Below are 19,867 nucleotides of genomic sequence, written 5' to 3' on the forward strand. Positions count from 1 at the left end.
CTTTCAGCAGCAGATGTATCCTGTGCTTGGATCATATGAACTAATCCATGCCCCAAAGGTGATATACCTATATAATAATAGACTTGAGTCCTTGACACTTTGCTACTTTTCACCTAGAGGATCCAGGTTGAAGTCCCAGAAGGGATGTTGAATGGATATAGGGAGAAAAGAAGAAGAAGAAGCAGCCTGGGATCACTTGCATTTATTTATAATTAAGGTCTGGATATGGAAGATCACAGTCAAATTTAATGGGGCTTACAACATGGAGTTTGGAGCTTGTAATTTTGATAAAGCCAAATAATATGCATGGATGAGCTAGCAGTCTAGCATTTGCAATTGCAGGTGATGCACAATTTGATATTGATAAACATGGAGAACCGCAAGCCCTAAATCAAAGAAAAGAAAGAGGCCTAATTAAGAACAGCTCAGGCCCTCCCTGTACCTGACCAGGAAATGGGCATGAGCCATATCCCATTGTACAAAACAGATCTGGAGATCAGAGAAACGGGCTCACCGGCCACCGGGGAACCGGAGTTCGGTAACAATATCAATTGCTCGAACCATTTTTTATCTTCCAATTTGTGTGTTCTTGTATGTGTGTTGATCTAATAATTGTTTGTTACCTACAAAAAATAATTAACTCAAGGGTGTTTGGGTTTCGGTTGAGGCTGGATGTTTTTTTTTTTAAATTTGATTTGTTTTAGCTTTAAATTAATTTATATTTTATGTTTTTAGAACATTATTAAAAATAAATTTTAATAAATAAATAAAAATATTATTTTAATAAATTTTCTAATAAAAAACACTTTAAAAATAATAATTATTAAAAGTTTACAAATATGGAGGAAAAAAATTAGTTTCAATTAACATATAAATCCATTCAAAAATACTTTTTATTATCAAAAATTGATTTCTTGTGCGGTAAATTACTCTGAATAGACTCAGCCAATCAAACTCAGTCTCTATTTAAGATTGCGGGCCAAATGAAAGTTGACTAAATTTTAAAAAATATATATTTTTATATTTTCAGATTATTTTAATATATTAATAATAAAAATAAATTAAAAATATTATTGTAATGTATTTTTAAATAAAAAATATTTTTTTAAAAAAATCACTACTATATTTTTATTAAAAAAAACTGTCAAATTATATTTAATATACTTGTGCCTACGCTTTCATTTTGATTTGTAGCTCTAAAAAAGATTCCGTGTTTTCAAGCCGTCTAAATGGAAGGCTGAATGTTGAATGATTAAAAGTCTGATGGGGCGGCTATGTGTCTTAGTTTGGGCCAACCAACCCCACAAAACTAGGACACTTGACAACGACACTCGCGTCATCCGATGGATTTTCCCTCCTACTGCTTAACATGACGTGGAAGCATTGTAGCCTGTGTGACCAAAGCAAACAGCACCAATCATTTTCACTCTCCTGTAGTGTATAAATTAATTATTATTATTTTTATACAAATACTATAAAAATGGTATAATTGAATTATTATTATTATTATTTTGTAAATCTGTAATTTTTTGGGTTTTATATAAAAATAATTTTTAATATATTTATTACTTTAAACTTCATCTATTTATCATCATTTTTTTTTATCTTCATTCTTATGTAATTTGTTTTAGTTTTCCCTTTTTTTCTTTATTTTTTTTTGAAATATTATTTTTAATCTTTACACTTGAAATATTTATCACTTTACACCTGAACTCCTTATATCATTATCTTTATTCTTATCTTCATTCTTTTGTATTTTCTCCTTTTTCTTTCATTACATTTTTTTAAAAAAAAATTATTATACAAAACTAAAAATAAATGACGTTTCATCATAACAACTGTAACATTATCTCATTTTCATACCATACTATAAAATAATTTGAGATTTTACATGTCTTTATTAACACATATAATTTTTATTTTATTTTATTTTATATAAACATTGATTTTTTTATTCACTATTATATTTTTTATTTTGTGTAAAAAAAATTCATTGATACTCCAATACTGAATTGAGACGGACCAGCTCCCCTATCGAAAAGGCGTCCATCCAGAAGAGTTTCCCCCATCTAGAAAGGGCTTTTCTTTCATTCATTCTTTTATGTTAGAAAAAAAATTATTCAATCCACAATGAGGCGAGTCGAATACAAGTTTCAGCACTTATTCTCTTATTTATTGGCACAAATGGTTCTTGATTTATTTAATTAAATGCATGTATATGCTTTTCAATTTATAATTAGGATTTTTTTTGTAAAACAAATGTTGAAAAAACCTATATATTTATTTTTTTGACAAAAAATATTGTTTGATCTGTAGCGAAGCACGAGTTACATAACTAGTATTATATATAGCTAAAAGGAATCAGTGTTTTATTGTGGACTGCACAGTGCAGTCCACAGTAAAACACTGATTCCTTCCTTAAGCGTTTGTTTTTTTTTTTTAAGTTATCTAAGTTTTTTTAGCTGTTTTTTTTATGCTTTTTGGATTTTTTTTCTTCTTTTCTTTGTTTTTTTTAATTAATTTTTTTCGTTTAGTTTAGTTTGTTAATGTTAAATTTCTTTCTATTTAGTTATTAGACTTTCATGACACATATCCCGAGTTTCACGGGTTAATCTGGTTTTATGGGTGAACCCAGTTAATTACGGGTTGACCCGTCAATTTTTTTTTATTATTATTTTCATAAATATTTTTGTTTAATTTAGTTTGTTAATGTTAATTTTTTTTATTTAGTTATCAGACTTTCATAACACAAATACTGAGTTTAACAGGTTAATATGGTTTGACGAGTTAACCCAGATTTTTTTTCTTTTTAATTAATTTTTTTGTTTAGTTCAGTTTGTTAATATTCACTTTTTTTATTTAGTTACCAGACATTCATGACACGGATCCTGGGTTTAACAGGTTAACTTGGTTTGACGAGTTAACCTGAATTTTATTTTATTTTTTACTTTTTTTTCTTTTTAATTATTTTTTTCGTTTAGTTTAGTTTGTTAATGTTAAATTTCTTTATATTTAGTTTTTTTTCTTCTTAGAGGTTTTTTTATTTTATTTTTTCTTTTTAATTAATTTTATTTAATTAATTTAGTTTATTAATATTAATTTTTTTTCTAAGTAGTTCTCGGCTGATGCCTTTAATATTTTTTTTTATGCCTTTGACTGTGCACTGCATAGTGCAGTCCACAGTGAAAAGGCTGATGCTTTTTTTTTCTTTTTAATTAATTTTTTTTGTTTAATTTAAATTGTTAATGTTAAATTTTTTTCTATTTAGTTATCAAACTTTCATTACACGGATTCCGGATTTGACAGGTTAATCTGGTTTGACAAGTTAGCCCAGTTAATTCTGGGTTAACCCATTAATTTGTTTTTTTCTTTTTAATTATCAATCTTTCACAATGTAAATTCAAGGTATGACGGGTTAACCTGGTTTGAAAGGTTAGCCCAATTAATTTATATTTTTTTTCTTTTTTTTCATTAGTTTTTTTCTTCCTGTTGGTTTTTTTTTTTTAAACTAATCTATTAAAATATCACACTTTTATAACATAACCTTGCAGCCAAACCCACGTCCAATGCTATTGGGTCTGGTATTGCACTCCAAACACTTTTTTTATGTTAAGAGTTAACTCAAGTTTAATGTTATTATTAATATTAAAAACATTATTCTTGGATCAGACATTGCAACCAAACCTGAGACTCTTGGGTATAACTTTGCAAAAAAACCTAACACTTTTAAATCTTAACTATTTTTAAAATGTAAAAAATAATTGACCCGCGGCATCGCGCGAGGCATGTAACTAGTATATACTAAAAGGAAACCCTCTTTCACTGTAAAAATGATATAATTGAATTTTGTTTTCTAATTTTGTAACCATAGCAAGTATTATAGCTATGGTAAATCTGTAATTTTTTTTGTTTTTTTTTAAATCTGTTTTCTTACTTTTTTTATCTATACCTGGCATATTTATAACTTTATATTTAACCTATTTGTCATCATTTTTTTTCTTATTTTTATTTTTTTGTAATATATTTTTTTATTTTTTCCTTATCTTTTCTTTATATTTTTTTTAAAAAAAGAATATTATTTTTTATTCTTTATACTTGAAATATTTATCACTTTATACTTGGTCTATTTATATCATTTTTTTTGTTATTCTTTTGTAATTTTTCCTTTTTCTTTTTTTAAAAATTATTATACAAAACTAAAAGTAAATTACGTTTTACTGTAACAATTACAAAATTAAAAATTATTTTTTCATGAAAAATCAGGACAACCAAAGCCCCAAATAAATACTTAGTAGAGAGAAGAATACGTGTAGTTGTGTTGTTTGCTTGTGTAGCCTTGAGTGGCCTTGAGTTCCATGATCTATTGCCTGAACTTGTTCTTGTGTGATGCTATATTCTATCTTTAATCAATTTAATTATTTAGTAAGCCGATGTATTTATAAACCTCGTTATATGAGCTTACGGGATTTTTTTAAAGACAGTAACTCTGCCTGTGCCTTGTGTATGTGCAGTTGCTAGACTTTTTGAGATTTTATACAGGATGACCTAGTCCCATGGTGGCTGGGACAAGGCCCGGTTGGTTGTGGAGGGCATCCCTTCCGAATGACAATTTTTTGCCCTTTGGACATGCCTGAAAGGCAGCAAGCAACCCCATTTTTTTTATTTTTTATTTTAATATTATCAGGGTTGATGACCCTATTTTGAGATTTTTAGGGAAGCTGTCAGCATCAAGGCTCCACTGATGGGTAATTCTAGGCATGTGGGCACACTACAGATTGTATCCTCTTATTTACTGCACTCTCTCTTCCCTGTTTGCAGAATGATTGTGCAGGGTGGATCCTAACCCAGTTGTGACACATCTTCATCACAGAGTCGGTGATTTTTCTGGGTAGTCGACTTGAACAAGTTTTCCATGCTATACACAGCCGTGATTCTTCATCAAGTACTTCTCAACTAGCATTTGTTGTGCATATGATTGTTTTGTTTTAGATTAATATAGATGTCCGGGTTAGCTTACGCGCACCTCGACTAATCCCACTGGTTTTAAAGTTAACGATCATATAAGCCTCCAGTGACTATCATATGAACAACCACAGGGTTCGAACCTGATACCACAGAGGAAACAAACCTCTTAGTTCTAAGTTTTTATCACTTGACCACCATCTAGATGGTTATTATATATATGGTTGTTAATTAACGTTTTAGTGGTCAATATTAGTTGTTAATGCACCAATATCTTGATATATTTATTGGATAAAAACATATTTTATAAAGAAGTTTTGATAAATATACCAAAAGATTACCCTATCCTTGTGAAATCTGGTGGCTAGAGGCTTTAACAACGCTTGCATAGGTGAGAAGATGTTCTCACAAGAACGAATTATTCTCCGAAATAGCTTGACGGTGAAATTCTAGCTGTTTTGGTAACGAAAATTTCCTTACAAAACCCATTAATTATTGCAGGGCAACCAACTTTTTCTCTTTTTTTTTTTTATTGTAAATCTTCGGAATAGCTTGTATATAATTTGATAAATCCTATAAAATTTAAAAATTAACAACTGAGTAAGTTAATTTTTTTTTTTATTAGTCATGAGTTTTTGAAACAGTTTGCATGTAGCTTGACTAGTCCCACAAGATTTTAAAATTAACAACCGAGTGAGCTAATTTTTTTTTATTAGTGGTGAGTTTTTAAAATAGCTTACGTCTAATGATTAATTTTATAAAATATTAAAATAAACAATGAGTAAATTTTCAATTATCCTAAAAAAAAACTAAAAATAATAATTTTTAAATAAAAAACTAAAAATCTCGCCGACTGATCTACCCTCGGAATTTGAACAACCATCTGGTATCCAAAATCCGAATCTCGTAAACCCCACACCAACCTTTGATATTTGCACTGATGGTAATAGCCTCGTCTCTTCCTCCTGTTTGCACCAACGTCTTGAGGTTTTGGGCTAGGTATCCAGTCAACTTTGCACATAAAAATGAATTACAAGTAAACATTTGGTCGCAGTGCAAGTGGTGGAATATGCTTTTTGGATGAGCATATCGGCGGACTAGATATTCATTGCAACCACTAATGAAACCAGAAATCTTTATTTTTTTAACCTTAAAATATAACTTAATTAGTTTGTTCTTTAATTTATTTTTTAATATTTATGAATTCAAGTACTCTCAAGATCATTAGAGATTTACATAATTGTTAACTTTTGAGATATATACAAGCTGACTCAAATATCAATATTAACAAAAAAAAAATTTAGTTAAAAAAAATATTTTAAGTATTTGAAAAGCACACTTAAAAGAGTATGCAATTGCATGGCCTGAGGATCAATCCATAGTAAAGATGGAGTAGGTTGGTGTTTATTTAATAGTTTTTTTAAAAGTGTTTTTTTTTATAAATATATTAAAATAATATTTTTTATTTTTAAAAAATTATTTTAATATCAAAACTTTAAATCAATTTAAAAATATAAAACAATAATTTTTAAAAAATAAAATTTCACCTAATAACACAATTCCAATTCCAAAGAGGAGATGAAGAAGGCAATGATTTGAAGGTTTACAAGAGACAGAAAAAACGTAGCAAGGACACCTAACTTTGTGCAGGACACGAGAAGGAATGTTGGATCATTAGACAATCATCGACTACCATTTGCTTGAATAATCTATTTTCAAGCATCATTATAGGCAGGCGGTCCCTTTCTACTTAGTAGAGAATATGTTATTATATCCTTCTATTAAAATAATGTCTCATTTTAACTCTATACATCAAAATTCTTATTTAATTCCAGCCTTTCATTTATTGATGATGTTCGGATTTAATAGTTGATGAATGATAACCAATTTTGTTTTTTACTAGTTTTTTTAATTAACGTGGGTGTCCGAGCCAGCTTGTGCACACCTCAACTAATTTCACGGGCTCTGAAGTTAACGACTATGTAAGTCTCTAGTGGCCCTGAGATTTGTGAGACTCGAATTGGTGACCTCTAGAGAGTAAATGCAGGACATGACCAGTTGAGCTACACCCCTCAAAGTTAAAATTTTATTTTTTCAACATATCAATAAAGTATTTTGGACAAATTATATCTAAAATCTCCTTTTATTATGTTAGATAATAATATAAATCATATCTTAGGACCTCACCTAATAGCTTAAGCTATTGAGTTGAGATGGTTCTTTGATATGGTATTAGAGCTTTGATAACCAAGCGGTCATGAGTTCGAATCTCACCATCCCCATTTATTTAATAAAAAATAAACACAAGGTAATGTGAGCCTGTGCAAGTTTCAAGCCCAAAAGGCTTTCACTTGAGAGAGTGTGTTAGAGAATAATATAAATCATATCTTGAAACCTCACCTAACAACTTAGCTATTGGGTTGAATTGATTCTTTGACTTATTATTATAATTATAAGAAAATATAAAAGATGTGGCATAAACACCATAACTTTTGGACTGTGGACTTATAAGAAATATTTCACTATAAATTAATTTTTAGATTGTTTGAAGGTATAAGTAATTTTTATAAGTATGTAAGTTGTTTTGTAGGTGTTTTGGATAAAGAACCAATAAAAATAATTTTTTGATCATGAAAAAACAATTAACGCATAACTCGCTTTATAAAAAAAATAAACAGACCTAGACTCTTTTTCCTGTTTTTTTATTAAAAAAATTCAATTTAATCCTCCATAATTAAATATTTATTGGTTTTCATTGCTTGATTTTTTTTAATTCAAATTTCATCTCATTTTTGTGCCCAACGAAACTTCAAGAGACTTCTTCACTGTGTTAAATAATATATAAAGGGACAAATAGGAGTCACTGCCACGTGGATAGGGAAAGATGTAGCACCATAGTTATGATACACGTAGCACTCTCTAATTTCTCTCCGAGGCATATTTTTTTGGTGTGCAAAAGATGCGAAGAACACACGTTAAAGTGTACATCCACGCATCCTAAGCGCGTGCGATAACACGTGGCATACCCTTGCTGGCCTGCTTGAAACACGCGCCTAAAGTGTAGCAGTATATTAATGTGGATTGTCCATATTATTTAAGTATCTCATGGCCTCAACAGTATGAGCATGTACAATTAATTGAATGAATTAAAGTATAATTATTTGATTTAATTTTTTTTAATTATATAATGATTTTTATTGTGTTTGTTGTAATTGATTTTTGACCCTTCATTTTATAAAATATTTTTAAAAAATCAAAAAAATTGAGAAAAATAAAAACATAGAGAACAAAACAAAATGTTTTCTAGATTTGTATTGAATTAGCAATATTACTTGTAATATATGACTTGCAATGTAGTAGATATTAAAATAAAAATAAATTAAGGAGGAAAGGAGGCAATAGGTAAACATCACGCTCTAAAGAAGGAGAGTAGGAGAGCAAGCACTACTACTCCGTGTTCTTCAAAGTTTAGGGACCGGTGCTCTGTTCAAAGATAAGGAAAGGGGAAGAGAGAGTAAAGTATAACCTAGTCCTCATTGTTTAGTAAAACCGATCAATTAGTCCTCATTCTATCAATTTTATATTTTTTAAATTTATATATTGAAAAATGAAATAACAAAAGAGATGTAAGTAAGATGAAAAACTTTGACAACAAAGTGTTTTGAAAAAGAAAAAAAACCAATTAAAAAAACACATTTGTTTTAAGTGAAGGATTTTCTAAGAGGATACTTTTCATGGGTTTTTTGGTGTTTTTATTGTAAATTATTTCATAAGAAAATTTATAATGTAAAATTATTTCAGTTAATTTTTAAACTCAATTTATTTATTAAAAAATATTTTTAACCTGTAAAATTAGATAAAATATTTAATAAATAATAATTATTCACAATATTATCCAACTATTTTAATCATTATTACTATAACCTCATAACCAATTTCTTTACCGCTACTTCATTTGTGTGAACAGAACCATGCACGGGCTCGAGTCCTGTCAGTCTCCCTAACTTATTTCCATCATTATTATCTTCGCTACTATTATTAATCCATTTCTATAATTATTTTCATTATCATCACAACTCAGTTATCACCACAATTACCACTATCATTATATTTATCTTTAATATCATGATTATTAAGACATCATAATAAATATATCGTTATCATTATTTTACTATCACTAATTTTTTAAAATCATTACTTATTGTAATATATTTTTCATGTAAGAAATTTTTTATATATTAAATGTTTTACCCAAAACAACCACGTTCTAACGAGGACAATTAACATTGGTTCGGTCAAAAGGACTATTAATTATTTTTAATAAACTATAAGGACTAATTAATTATTTTTAATAAACTATAAGTACTAAGTTACAGTTAACTAAAACGAAAAGAAACAGAAATGCGACCCTCCAAAAAAATAGAAAAGTAAACCTAACCCAAAACCCAACAAACAAAGGTAAGGAGGCAAGGCCACGAACATCATCAAGACATCAACTTCCTCTCCTTTCACTCAACTCAACCGCTCTCCTCCTCTTCTCTATAAGATGAATTAAAGACTCTCTCTCGCTCTAATAAATTCAATCACGGGTCAGTTTTTTAAATGCTTCTTTGAGGGTGAGAGAGAGTTTTCGAAGGCCCCAGACCCTGCCTCTCTTTCTTTCTCTGTTTTCTCTTGGATACACAAACACGGTGGTTTTTAGAAAGAGAGACTACTGGATCAAGAGGCGAAAGATCAAAACAAATTGTGGGTGTTGGTGGGTTTTTGAGAATCTTGTTGGAGAAAGAGCTGTTGGTTTAGTTGTAAAAAGTTGAACAAGACTACTTGAAAAAGGAAACAAGATATGTTTGGTGGGTACTGTGAGTGCTTTTGTTGGAGCAACCAAGATTTTTATGATGATGATTTCTACTTGCCAGACCCTCAACCTTTCTCTTTGCCTGCACCTCTTCCTAAATGGCCTCAAGGTATCAATACTTCCATGCACAAGCTACTTTCTTCTCTTTCTTTTCTTTTTTTTTTTAAAAAGATAAGCTATTTGTTTGACTATGTTTCTCTAGGAAGAGAAATCAACTCTTCATTTCTGTTTTTTTGGTTAATTAATTATGGTTTTGGGTGTTAAACTGTTAATTAATGATCGGAATATGCTTTGTATATGCCTTACCATCTCCCTCATTTTTTTTTTCGGTGATCCTTTCTTTCTTCTGATTTTTGACTCAGTTTGCAGTCTTTCATTGTTTCACCAATGGTCAACTTTGTGTGCTAAATGCCTAAACCTTTTGTAAATCTCAGAAGTTTCCTCTTTTTTTTTTTTTCTTCCTTCCAGTCAGAACTCAGAAGTTTCCCTTTTGTTTTCCTCTCAATTGTTTCTTTTTATATCTAGCCAGTTACATGTAACAAACAATTACCTAGCAACTTGATTACCATGTGAAGGAATGTAATTATACTTGGTCTAAGGATTATAAGGATTAGAGCTAGAATCGTGATCTGACATTATTATTCTTTTGTTATTATGGATAAGTTTATCTGGCACATGCTTGAACTTGGGTCAAAGCTTTGATAACCTGGAATGCCTTGAAAGTTGAAGCTTGCTCGAAACTTTCAAAACATGGAATTGCTAGATTCTTTTTTTATTGAATTAATTATGAATGGATAGCTATTCTTTTTCTAAACTTTTTTTTATTATTTTAAAAAAGAGGTAAGTTGAAGTGCTGTTGCATGTTTTCTCAACTCTTTTAAATTGAAATAAACAATTCTTGTAGGTTTAATCAATGCATAAATTCGTAATTCATATTTACTGCAGCTATGCTAAATATTGTTTTACTCTATATACTTTCTGGAATCTTAGAATATCTGTTTATAAGTAGAAATGATAACGCATTCATTTTCTCAGGTCAAGGATTCGCTGCTGGAAGAATAAATTTAGGAGAAATTGAAGTCGCCAAGATTACCAAATTTGAGAGTGTTTGGAGCTGTGGTCTACTACGTGGAAAATCAAAAGGGGTATCATTTTATCGGCCTGTTGGGATCCCTGAAGGTTTTCACTGCCTTGGTTACTATTGTCAGTCCAATGACCAGCCTCTGAGAGGATACGTTCTTGTAGGTTGTGACTCCAATGCCCACAAGCCTGAAGTTGGCCATATCCATGACTCAGAGGTAGACTCTCCTCTTAGAAAGCCGCTTAACTACTCCTTGATTTGGGGTTCGAATTCAGAGAAGAATGGTGGTGGTGGTGGTTACTTTTGGCTGCCAAATCCCCCAGAAGGTTACAAGGCTATGGGCATTGTGGTCACTAACAATCCAGAGGAGCCTAAAGTTGAAGAAGTTAGATGTGTTCGAGCTGATCTTACTGAAAGATGTGAAACCAGCGATCGAATAATTTCCTCGGATTCAAAATCTTCCAATCCATTTGAGGTTTGGAACACAAGACCCCACAGAAGGGGAATGTTTGCCAAAGGTGTTTCTGTTGGGACATTCTACTGCAATGCGTACTTGAGTTCTGATGAGGTACTAACAGATATTGCATGCTTGAAGAATCTTGACCACTCTCAGCCTGCAATGCCAAATCTGGACCAGGTTCATGCACTAATTAAGCATTATGGCCCTACTGTGTTTTTCCATCCAGACGAAGATTGCTTGCCCTCTTCAGTGCAATGGTTCTTCAAAAATGGAGCCCTTCTGTACCAAGATTGCGGGCAGAAGTGTGAACCTATTGATCTTAGGGGCTCAAACTTGCCCAGCGGAGGGGAAAATGATGGTAAATTTTGGATAGATTTGCCAGTTGATGATGCTGCCAGAAATGATGTCATAGCCGGAGATTTAGAGAGTGCTGAGCTTTATGTTCATGCAAAGCCAGCATATGGGGGGACTTTTACTGATATTGCTATGTGGATATTTTGTCCTTTCAACGGACCAGCCACCCTTAAAATTGGTCTTATGACTATACCAATGACCAAGATAGGACAACATGTGGGTGACTGGGAGCACTACACCCTTCGTGTAAGCAACTTCACTGGAGAACTATGGCAAGTCTTCTTCTCAGAACACAGTGGGGGTCGATGGGTGGATGCTTCAGATTTGGAATTCATTGAAGGTAATAGGCCAGTTGTTTACTCCTCAAAACATGGTCATGCTAGTTTCCCACACCCTGGGACTTACCTTCAAGGATCAACAAAGCTTGGAATTGGAGTGAGAAATGATGTTGCTCGGAGCAAATATTATGTGGATTCGAGCTTAAAGTATCAGCTTGTTGCAGCTGAATATCTTGGCGATGGAGTTGTTACAGAACCATGCTGGTTGCAGTATATGAGAGAATGGGGCCCAACCATTGTGTATGATTCGCGATCTGAAATAGATAAGATACTTGATCATCTCCCATTTTTTGTTCGATTTTCAGTGGAGAACCTCGTTGACTTGTTTCCAACAGAGCTTTATGGTGAGGAGGGGCCATCTGGACCGAAGGAAAAATATAACTGGGTGGGAGATGAAATATGCTAGCCAAGGGCCATACAAAGACTTGTTGGCTTACTAGCCTTCCTGCTATTCTTTGTCTATACTTGTTGATAGAGGGTTCGCAGAGGGATAGCGTCTGCTTTTGCAGAATGCGTCACCTGGCGACGTTTTCCACAGCACTTCACTATTAGCAACGCTTTGCTTGTGACAAAGGCAAGAAAGATTTAGTTTTTGCCTTTAATGTAATGAAGTCCACTCATTACCTTCCAGTGTGTGATTTACCTTGCTACCTGTAGGTATGCTTTGTAAAATGTAGAGGCAGCAAAAAATGTGTTGAGGTGCAGCCAGGTTTGATCTTGGAGTGTCATTTTCCACGAAATGTGAAGAATTTGTCAATCCGTATGTGAAAGGGGTTCGGGGAGTGGGGACCAGTAAATTTAGTGATACCGTGCTATGCACTTGTTAGTTATGATTGTGAAGATGATGGATGTATTTTATCACAGTAACCTTGCCATGTCTATGAAAAGAAAGGTTTACCACACTGAAGTTTGAAAGGTACCTCCAACTCAATCATAAGCCACAGTCTAAACTTTACTACATCGGATGAATGTATTTGGGAAGGGAAAGTGTTAAGACTTGTTTTTCGACAGGATTAGTGTTAGAAATTCGTGGAATATTTTACTAAAATAACTTTCATAACAATTACATCACAAAGGGTCGTGTCATGACCTCAGATTTACACAGCCCTACTTCTCTCTGGTATAACCACCACTACCACAGGAGTCAAAAAACATTAGGCAATGGGCAGGAACGTGGCGACAAACATTACCTACCAAAAAGCAAGAATTTGAGCTAGCTGCTGCTTCTCTTTAGAAGCAAACTCGATTACATCAGATGTTCAAAACATGAACAGAAACGTGGGGCAATGTTCTTTAGCTTTCCTTGCAATGCCTTTGGAAGTAGCAAGGTAGGAAGTTTCAGATATGGGGGATGCTTGACACAGGTAGCCAGGCTGCTGTTATCAGCCCGTCTAGAGCAAAATGGGCCCCATTTGATATGGGTGGTTTCACTCAAATTTAGTATCATGAGGGAAACACGCTGCACTTCTTCCCATCCTAATGATCTCTTATATACTTCCCAAGCCATGTCTTGCACCAAGTAAAAGGTTCTGCTAAACAAGGAGCTGCATGATGAGTATAAAATAGAAATGATCACACGCTTCAAATCAGGTTTTATCTTAGATTTGTTAAATATGGAGTTTTAATGTCCATCAAATGGTCCAGAAGATTGAAAATTAAGCTGAACTGTCATTGACTCAGATGAGCAACGGACAGATAGTTTTCTTCGGTGATAAATATGGCACCTCTTGTTTTAACTTTTCGTTAAATATGGGGGGTTAGAAAGTTCTGAGCACTTCAGGCTGAATTGTTTTACTGTTTTTAGCTATTCATCATTGACTGATAAAAAATGGTCAGAATTGTTGTCTAAATGTTTTGGAGAGGGAGCCAAACTCGCAAGCATTTCTTAGTCACAGTGTAACACAATCAAGGTCTAAAAATAGACTTACACAATCACATTCCCCTTTCATTTCGCTGCATCCCATGAATCTCAACCCAACAAAACTCCTTCAATTGTTTCTCCAATTTCATCCATGATCATTGTGTCCCTTCTAAGCTGGCGCAGAGCAAGTTTAGATAAGAGGCCACCGTTGCTGCCCCCAGCCAACACTAGTCCCACGATCGCCATAGTAATCAAGCAACATGACTTATAACGCGCATCCTTTTCAGCTTTTAGAAATCAATGTTATATCAGGCCAAGATCTGGCTCCTGTATCCAAATCTATGCGTACCTATGCAATAGTTTGGGTGCATCCAGGAAGGAAACTGTCTACCAAGGTTGACCAAAATGGCCACACCAATCCTCAGTGGAATGAAAAGTTTGTGTTCCGCGTTGATGACACATTCATAAATGCTGAAAACTCTTCTATCATGATTGAAGTCTACGCTGCAGCATGGCTACGCGATGTTCAGATTGGATCTGTAAATGTTCTGATAAGCAACTTGTTTCCTTCCCATAACAACAACAACAAAATGCGCTTCGTTGCGCTTCAGGTTCGTCGCCCATCAGGACGGCCTCAAGGTATCCTCAACTTGGGGGTGCAGCTGCTGGACACTACAATGCGCAGCATGCCTTTATACACTGAACTTAGTGTGTCTGCAGTAGGCTTCGATGACCTCATTGATGCGAAAACCATCGGTCAAAGCCTTGAAAAAAAGAGTGCAAAGTTGCGTCGCACGCAGAGTGACCAAACTGATCAGACCATCTCTGATAAATCTGGCATAAAAGAGAGTGGTGTCAGGTCACTTGGTGGCTCGTTGATTAATTCTTCGGTGGTAAAACGAGATAATGGCAATGGCAATGGAAATGGAAATGGAAATGGAAATGGAAATGGCAATGGTAGCATGATCAATGGATCACTTTGCTCTGATGTGGGGCCTTCCGCATCTGTTGTAGCAGCAGCAATTGCTAAAGGATTGATTAAAACACCAGCAAATGCTGTTAAACACGATACAGATGGCGCAAGGAGCTCAGTTGTTGAGGATTGGACCGAAAATGATAGTATCGAAGGCCTAAGAACAAAACTCGAGAGATGGAGAACTGAACTTCCTCCAATTCATGATAGTGATCTTCGGAAGATGCAATCGAAAAGTAGACGTAAGAAGCATAGACGGAGGACAGAAGGTGGAGGTTTGTTTACATGTTTCGGTTTCGGATGTGAAATTTCCATTACTTGGGGTGGGCGTAATAACAAGAAGAAGAATGGCATTGGCAAAGTCTGCCATCTTAGCTCTGTGGACAGTCAATCATATTTATGAGATGATAATGAGAGCGTGTCCATCTCTTCTTAGCCAAAACAAATGTTGGAAATAACTTGAAACAAGTCATGGTGCTTGTCAGGTTTTTTCTAATTGTCCATGCTTGTTATTATACATCTTTGCAAACCTGTTTGCTGCAATGGATAAAGATGAGGATCGCAGCCTATTAGTATATATATTTGGAAATATCTTTATTGCTGTGTTTTGCAGGATAGATAATCGCAGCCTGTTGTAGAACTTGAACATCATTTCCAGTATTCTTTGCTTGGCTTGTTTTGCTTCTCCTAAGAACCCTTGCATGCTCGAGTATAAATTGATTTACAGTGACAGATTGCTGCATTGTCAAAGAAAGCCTTAATGAGAGGGAAATAAATGCACCAATGCTGGGTGGTGTTTATAAATTTAACACCGCAAGTTGATGATCCCTTCTAACAACTTGCAAGATTAAACCAAAGAAATTTTCAAAAGCTATCTCTTAATGATCTTGACAGATGCATCTTGATTCCTTTGTCCCTCACCAAACCTTCCCCTTTTCTAAACCATGCAGCCAGTAGCACCAACCACACATAATGTAGACATATGAAAACAAGTACACTCTACAACTATAAGTCATGACAGTTTGCAAGTAACGTAGAAAAAAGCTAACATATTAACACAGCTAGCTGCCCCTCCAGCCCTCCTCCCTCCAAACTCTCTCTTATGGCTAATGCTGATTCAAAATCCAGGCCACTCAATGAAGAATCAAGAACAATCACCGAGTATAGAGAGTGCTGGCTTAACCATGCCATGTTGACTGGTGGCTCTGCTATTGATGGTTGTGGAGAGTTCACTCCGAAAGGTGATCAAGGTACTAAAGAAGCTTTCATCTGTGAAGCTTGTGGTTGTCATAGAAATTTTCATAGAAAACAGTTGATCAAGAATGGTATAATCATTCTTGATACTCACCTTTCACCTCCTCCATGTAGACTATATGGTGCTTCTATGTGGGTAGAAAAGAATGCTTCAGGGTTTCATCCATTGTCTTCTTCCCTTCCACTCACTTCACCTCCTCCTCCCTGTTATCTACGTACCTCAGTCAGTGATCAAGAGTCTCTGGTCCACGTACCTCCTCCTCCTCCTTCTCCTCCACGCAAGTCTGAGAAGAAAACGAAGGCAAGAAAAGGGCCTAAAAGAGGCACCTTAATGCACAACAGGAAATGAGGTGAGGCCATTTTTTCTCGTCCACCAAAATAATTTGGACTTTATGGTTAGGTTCAAGGCTATAGGCTGTAATGTCCCCCCGCATATAAAAAGGTCAATAATTCTCTCCCTCACCATGATTTTGTTAAATAAATTTTGCCAAAAGAGAAGGCAGCACCACCATAAATTATCCATTTCTTGTTTTGTTTGAGAGTTTGATTGTCTAGAAAACATAAAAATATCCAAGCCATGCTGATCTAGTCATTTCAAGCACTTCAATGTGTTTTGGTTGGTAAATTTTGAAGCTTGGGATTAGAAAAGTGTCTTATCCCATCTCTTCATTTATGATGCTGATGACTCTTAACACCAATTATATGTTAATTAAGGCATTGATTGCCTAGATAATTTCTTATGGGAGATTTATGCTTAATTAGAATTAAGCTATGTTTTTCATAAATATATACAAAATTAAACCTCCAATACCAAGATCACTGAGGTCTGAGCTGCATGTTAATAAAGTTTAGTGCAAAGTTTAACCTCTAAACCAAATCTAATACAAGCCTAATTTTCTTCTTCTTTCCTTTATTTGGCCCAACTTTATATATATATATATATATATATATATATATATATATATATATATATATATATATAAAACAATTATTGCCGAAATATTTATTCTCAAGAAATTTAATATATATTTACTATTCATTCTCCACAATCTAATATATAATTCTTTTTTCAAAATAAAAACTTGAAACAATATTATTTTAATAAAAAAAAAGTTTGAAATAAAACTCAGGTCAAGAATTTGATGTTTCAACTCCTACACACCTTAGTTTTTTTTAACGGGGTTCCTAGCCTAGAAACAATTTTTTAATTTAAAATAAATTCTTCTTTAAATTAACAATTACAATACTATTAAAACAATCACTCAATTATACCATGCTTTTAAATAATATTAGATATTTTTATGATTATATTTGTAATAACTTTATTAAAAATTATATATAAGCATAACATTCAACAAATTATAAAACAAATTTGCATATGAATGTTTAATGAAAATAAAATAGATATTTTTTATTGTTAATTTTTTATATAGTTCTCATTAATTAAATGCTCTTTTATTTTTTTTATAAAAATATATAAAAAATAAAGAAGTGATTTTTTTTTGTTTAAAACTTGCATGATAAGTTTTTATTTAAAACAAATATGCTAAGAATAAATAAAAAAAATATGTTTTTATCAAAACAAATTAATAAAGAAACGAGAGTTTTATGTAAAAACATTTTGTCCTCAATTTAAATTATTGAGATTATTATGATTATTTATTTTTAACTACCTTGGGTTCTTATTAAAAAAGAAGAAGAATAAATTCCCATCAAAACAAGAAAAAATCATAAATAAAGAAGGGAGACTTTGACTTTAAAAAATATATTTTTTCCTTTAAACTCTTATGGATATTTATCTTAATTATCATAGAGCTAAATAAAAACTATTTTTGAAATTTTCTCCCGGTATCACGCAAGCATAAAACCTAGTTATTGTTCAATTAGAATAACTAACATATATATATATATATATATATATATATATATATATATATATATATATATATATAAAAGTACACTAGTTTAGATGTTGATGGCCTGTTTAAGAACTGATTAGAAAGGAATTTAAACCCTGTTTGTTTACTGGAAAATAAATTTCAGAAAAAGTAAATTCTGGAAAAAGTAAATTTCAGGAAAATAATTTCTGATGTTTGATAGTGTAATAAAAAATAAGTTGGAAAACACTTTTCAGTGTTTGGTTATGTTATGAAAAATGAACTGGAAAATAACTTATTAATGTTTTATTTTTTTCAAGTTTATTAAAATAATGAGAAACAAATCTTACAAATTAAAAAATTGAATGGGAATGAAATTGAAAAAAAATATAATTTCATAAATTATCTCAGATAAAATAAATAATAATCAAAATAATAGAGATCAAATAAAAAATAAAAAAAATTAAAAGATGAAGAAATTAAAATAATAATAATTAACATTTCACAAATTATTTCAAATAAAATAAGTAACAATAAAAAAAATAAGAACCAAATTTGATAGATAAAAAATTTCAATAAAAAAATGATAATAAAAAAACAAATAACAATTATAAAAATAAGGACCAAAGTTAATATAAAAATTAAATTTTAAGAGATGAAATTAAAAAATAAATATTAAAAACAAAATATTTACAGTAATAAAAAGTTTGAGGATCAAATTTGATATAATCATCAAATAATGACATTTCTAAATTTTTCACAACTTCCGGAAAGTGTTTTCCGCTCAAATTTTACAGGAAAACACTTTCCTGAAAACCAAGCCAAATTTTTTTTTAACTGGAAAGTGTTTTCTGTTGACCAATTTTTCTAATGGCAAACAAACACATGAAAATTTAGAAAATGTTTTTCCGGAAACCACTTTCCGAAAAACAAACTAATCAAAAGGGAAAATACTTTCCTGGAAACCAAGTCAAATTTTTCTTTGACTGGAAAGTGTTTTTTGTTGACCGGAAACTATTTTTCTTTGACTGAAAAGTGTTTTCTGTTGATCGAAAAGTGTTTTCCGTTGACCACCTTTTCTAATGACAAATAAACACAGGAAAGTTTGAAAAGTTATTTCCAGAAACTACTTTCCAAAAAAACAAAGATGAACTTAGTTTTAATAAAATATCTTTACGAATTAAAAATAAATAAAGTAGGTCAAATAACCAAATCTATATCTAACAATCTATCCTTAATGGAGTAAGATTTATCCTTATAAAATAATCTATAATTTTGTTTTAATTCAAATAAAATGGAATCAGTCTTGAATATGACTTAATATTGTGCTGAAAATGACTTTAAGCTATGAATATGTCAATTAAATGCTAAATATTTTGTCTTAATTCACACAGGATCAAACATCTCTCCCTCTTCTCCCTTCTCTCTCTCACCGATGAACCTCTCATGCATTCTCTACCAAAACTTTTTTTTTAGGATCTACCATTAGGGTTCACATCAATGTTGATATTATTCATGAAAGTTGAAATCGTATACACAAGCTCAATCAAGTCTACATTACAAATTTGGTATTGAAATATCGTCAGTTCTATTCATAAATATACAAACATTTCAACGAGATCAAAGCAAAATACACTTCTATAATTGTCAAAACTCAAAACACTAGAAGAAAAGTAGTGCTTGGGAACCCAAGAAAAAATCACAATTACCCAACTCTTGAATCAACCTAACCTAAATCAACTAGTTGACCTCCAAGACGCTGAATCAACCCAAACTATGATTATTTTTTTATATACATATAAAAAGAACCAGTTCTAACATGCCTTGAGTTGACGAGTTACTAGGTTGACCC

General features: G+C 32.1%; 3 protein-coding genes across 3 annotated transcripts; all 3 read left to right on the forward strand.

Annotated features, from left to right (window-relative positions):
- Positions 1-9,411: 9,411 nt before the first annotated feature.
- On the forward strand, positions 9,412-12,950 carry LOC133669694 (hypothetical protein At1g04090-like). Its single transcript, XM_062089924.1, has 2 exons — positions 9,412-9,926; positions 10,853-12,950. The coding sequence occupies exons 1-2, from the start codon at positions 9,806-9,808 to the stop codon at positions 12,454-12,456; spliced, it is 1,725 nt and encodes a 574-aa protein (XP_061945908.1). The 5' UTR covers positions 9,412-9,805; the 3' UTR covers positions 12,457-12,950.
- A 1,221-nt stretch (positions 12,951-14,171) lies between these two features.
- Positions 14,172-15,836, forward strand: LOC133669896 (uncharacterized). The gene has a single exon (XM_062090224.1). It carries the CDS (start codon positions 14,172-14,174, stop codon positions 15,285-15,287), a length of 1,116 nt encoding a protein of 371 aa, XP_061946208.1. The 3' UTR covers positions 15,288-15,836.
- A 72-nt stretch (positions 15,837-15,908) lies between these two features.
- LOC133668956 (zinc-finger homeodomain protein 3-like) lies at positions 15,909-16,883 on the forward strand. The gene has a single exon (XM_062088965.1). The coding sequence runs from the start codon at positions 15,987-15,989 to the stop codon at positions 16,485-16,487; it is 501 nt and encodes a 166-aa protein (XP_061944949.1). The 5' UTR covers positions 15,909-15,986; the 3' UTR covers positions 16,488-16,883.
- Positions 16,884-19,867: the final 2,984 nt, after the last annotated feature.

This window comes from Populus nigra, chromosome 12 (genome assembly GCF_951802175.1).
Source record: "Populus nigra chromosome 12, ddPopNigr1.1, whole genome shotgun sequence".
NCBI lineage: Eukaryota > Viridiplantae > Streptophyta > Magnoliopsida > Malpighiales > Salicaceae > Populus > Populus nigra.

Excerpts from the sequence above, each read along its gene's own strand:
- LOC133669694 (XM_062089924.1), top strand. The coding sequence starts at position 9,806 with ATGTTTGGTGGGTACTGTGAGTGCTTTTGTTGGAGCAACCAAGATTTT. Across the intron at positions 9,927-10,852 it reads TCTTCCTAAATGGCCTCAAG|GTCAAGGATTCGCTGCTGGA; the intron begins GTATCAATACTT and ends TCATTTTCTCAG.
- LOC133669896 (XM_062090224.1), top strand. The coding sequence starts at position 14,172 with ATGACTTATAACGCGCATCCTTTTCAGCTTTTAGAAATCAATGTTATA.
- LOC133668956 (XM_062088965.1), top strand. The coding sequence starts at position 15,987 with ATGGCTAATGCTGATTCAAAATCCAGGCCACTCAATGAAGAATCAAGA.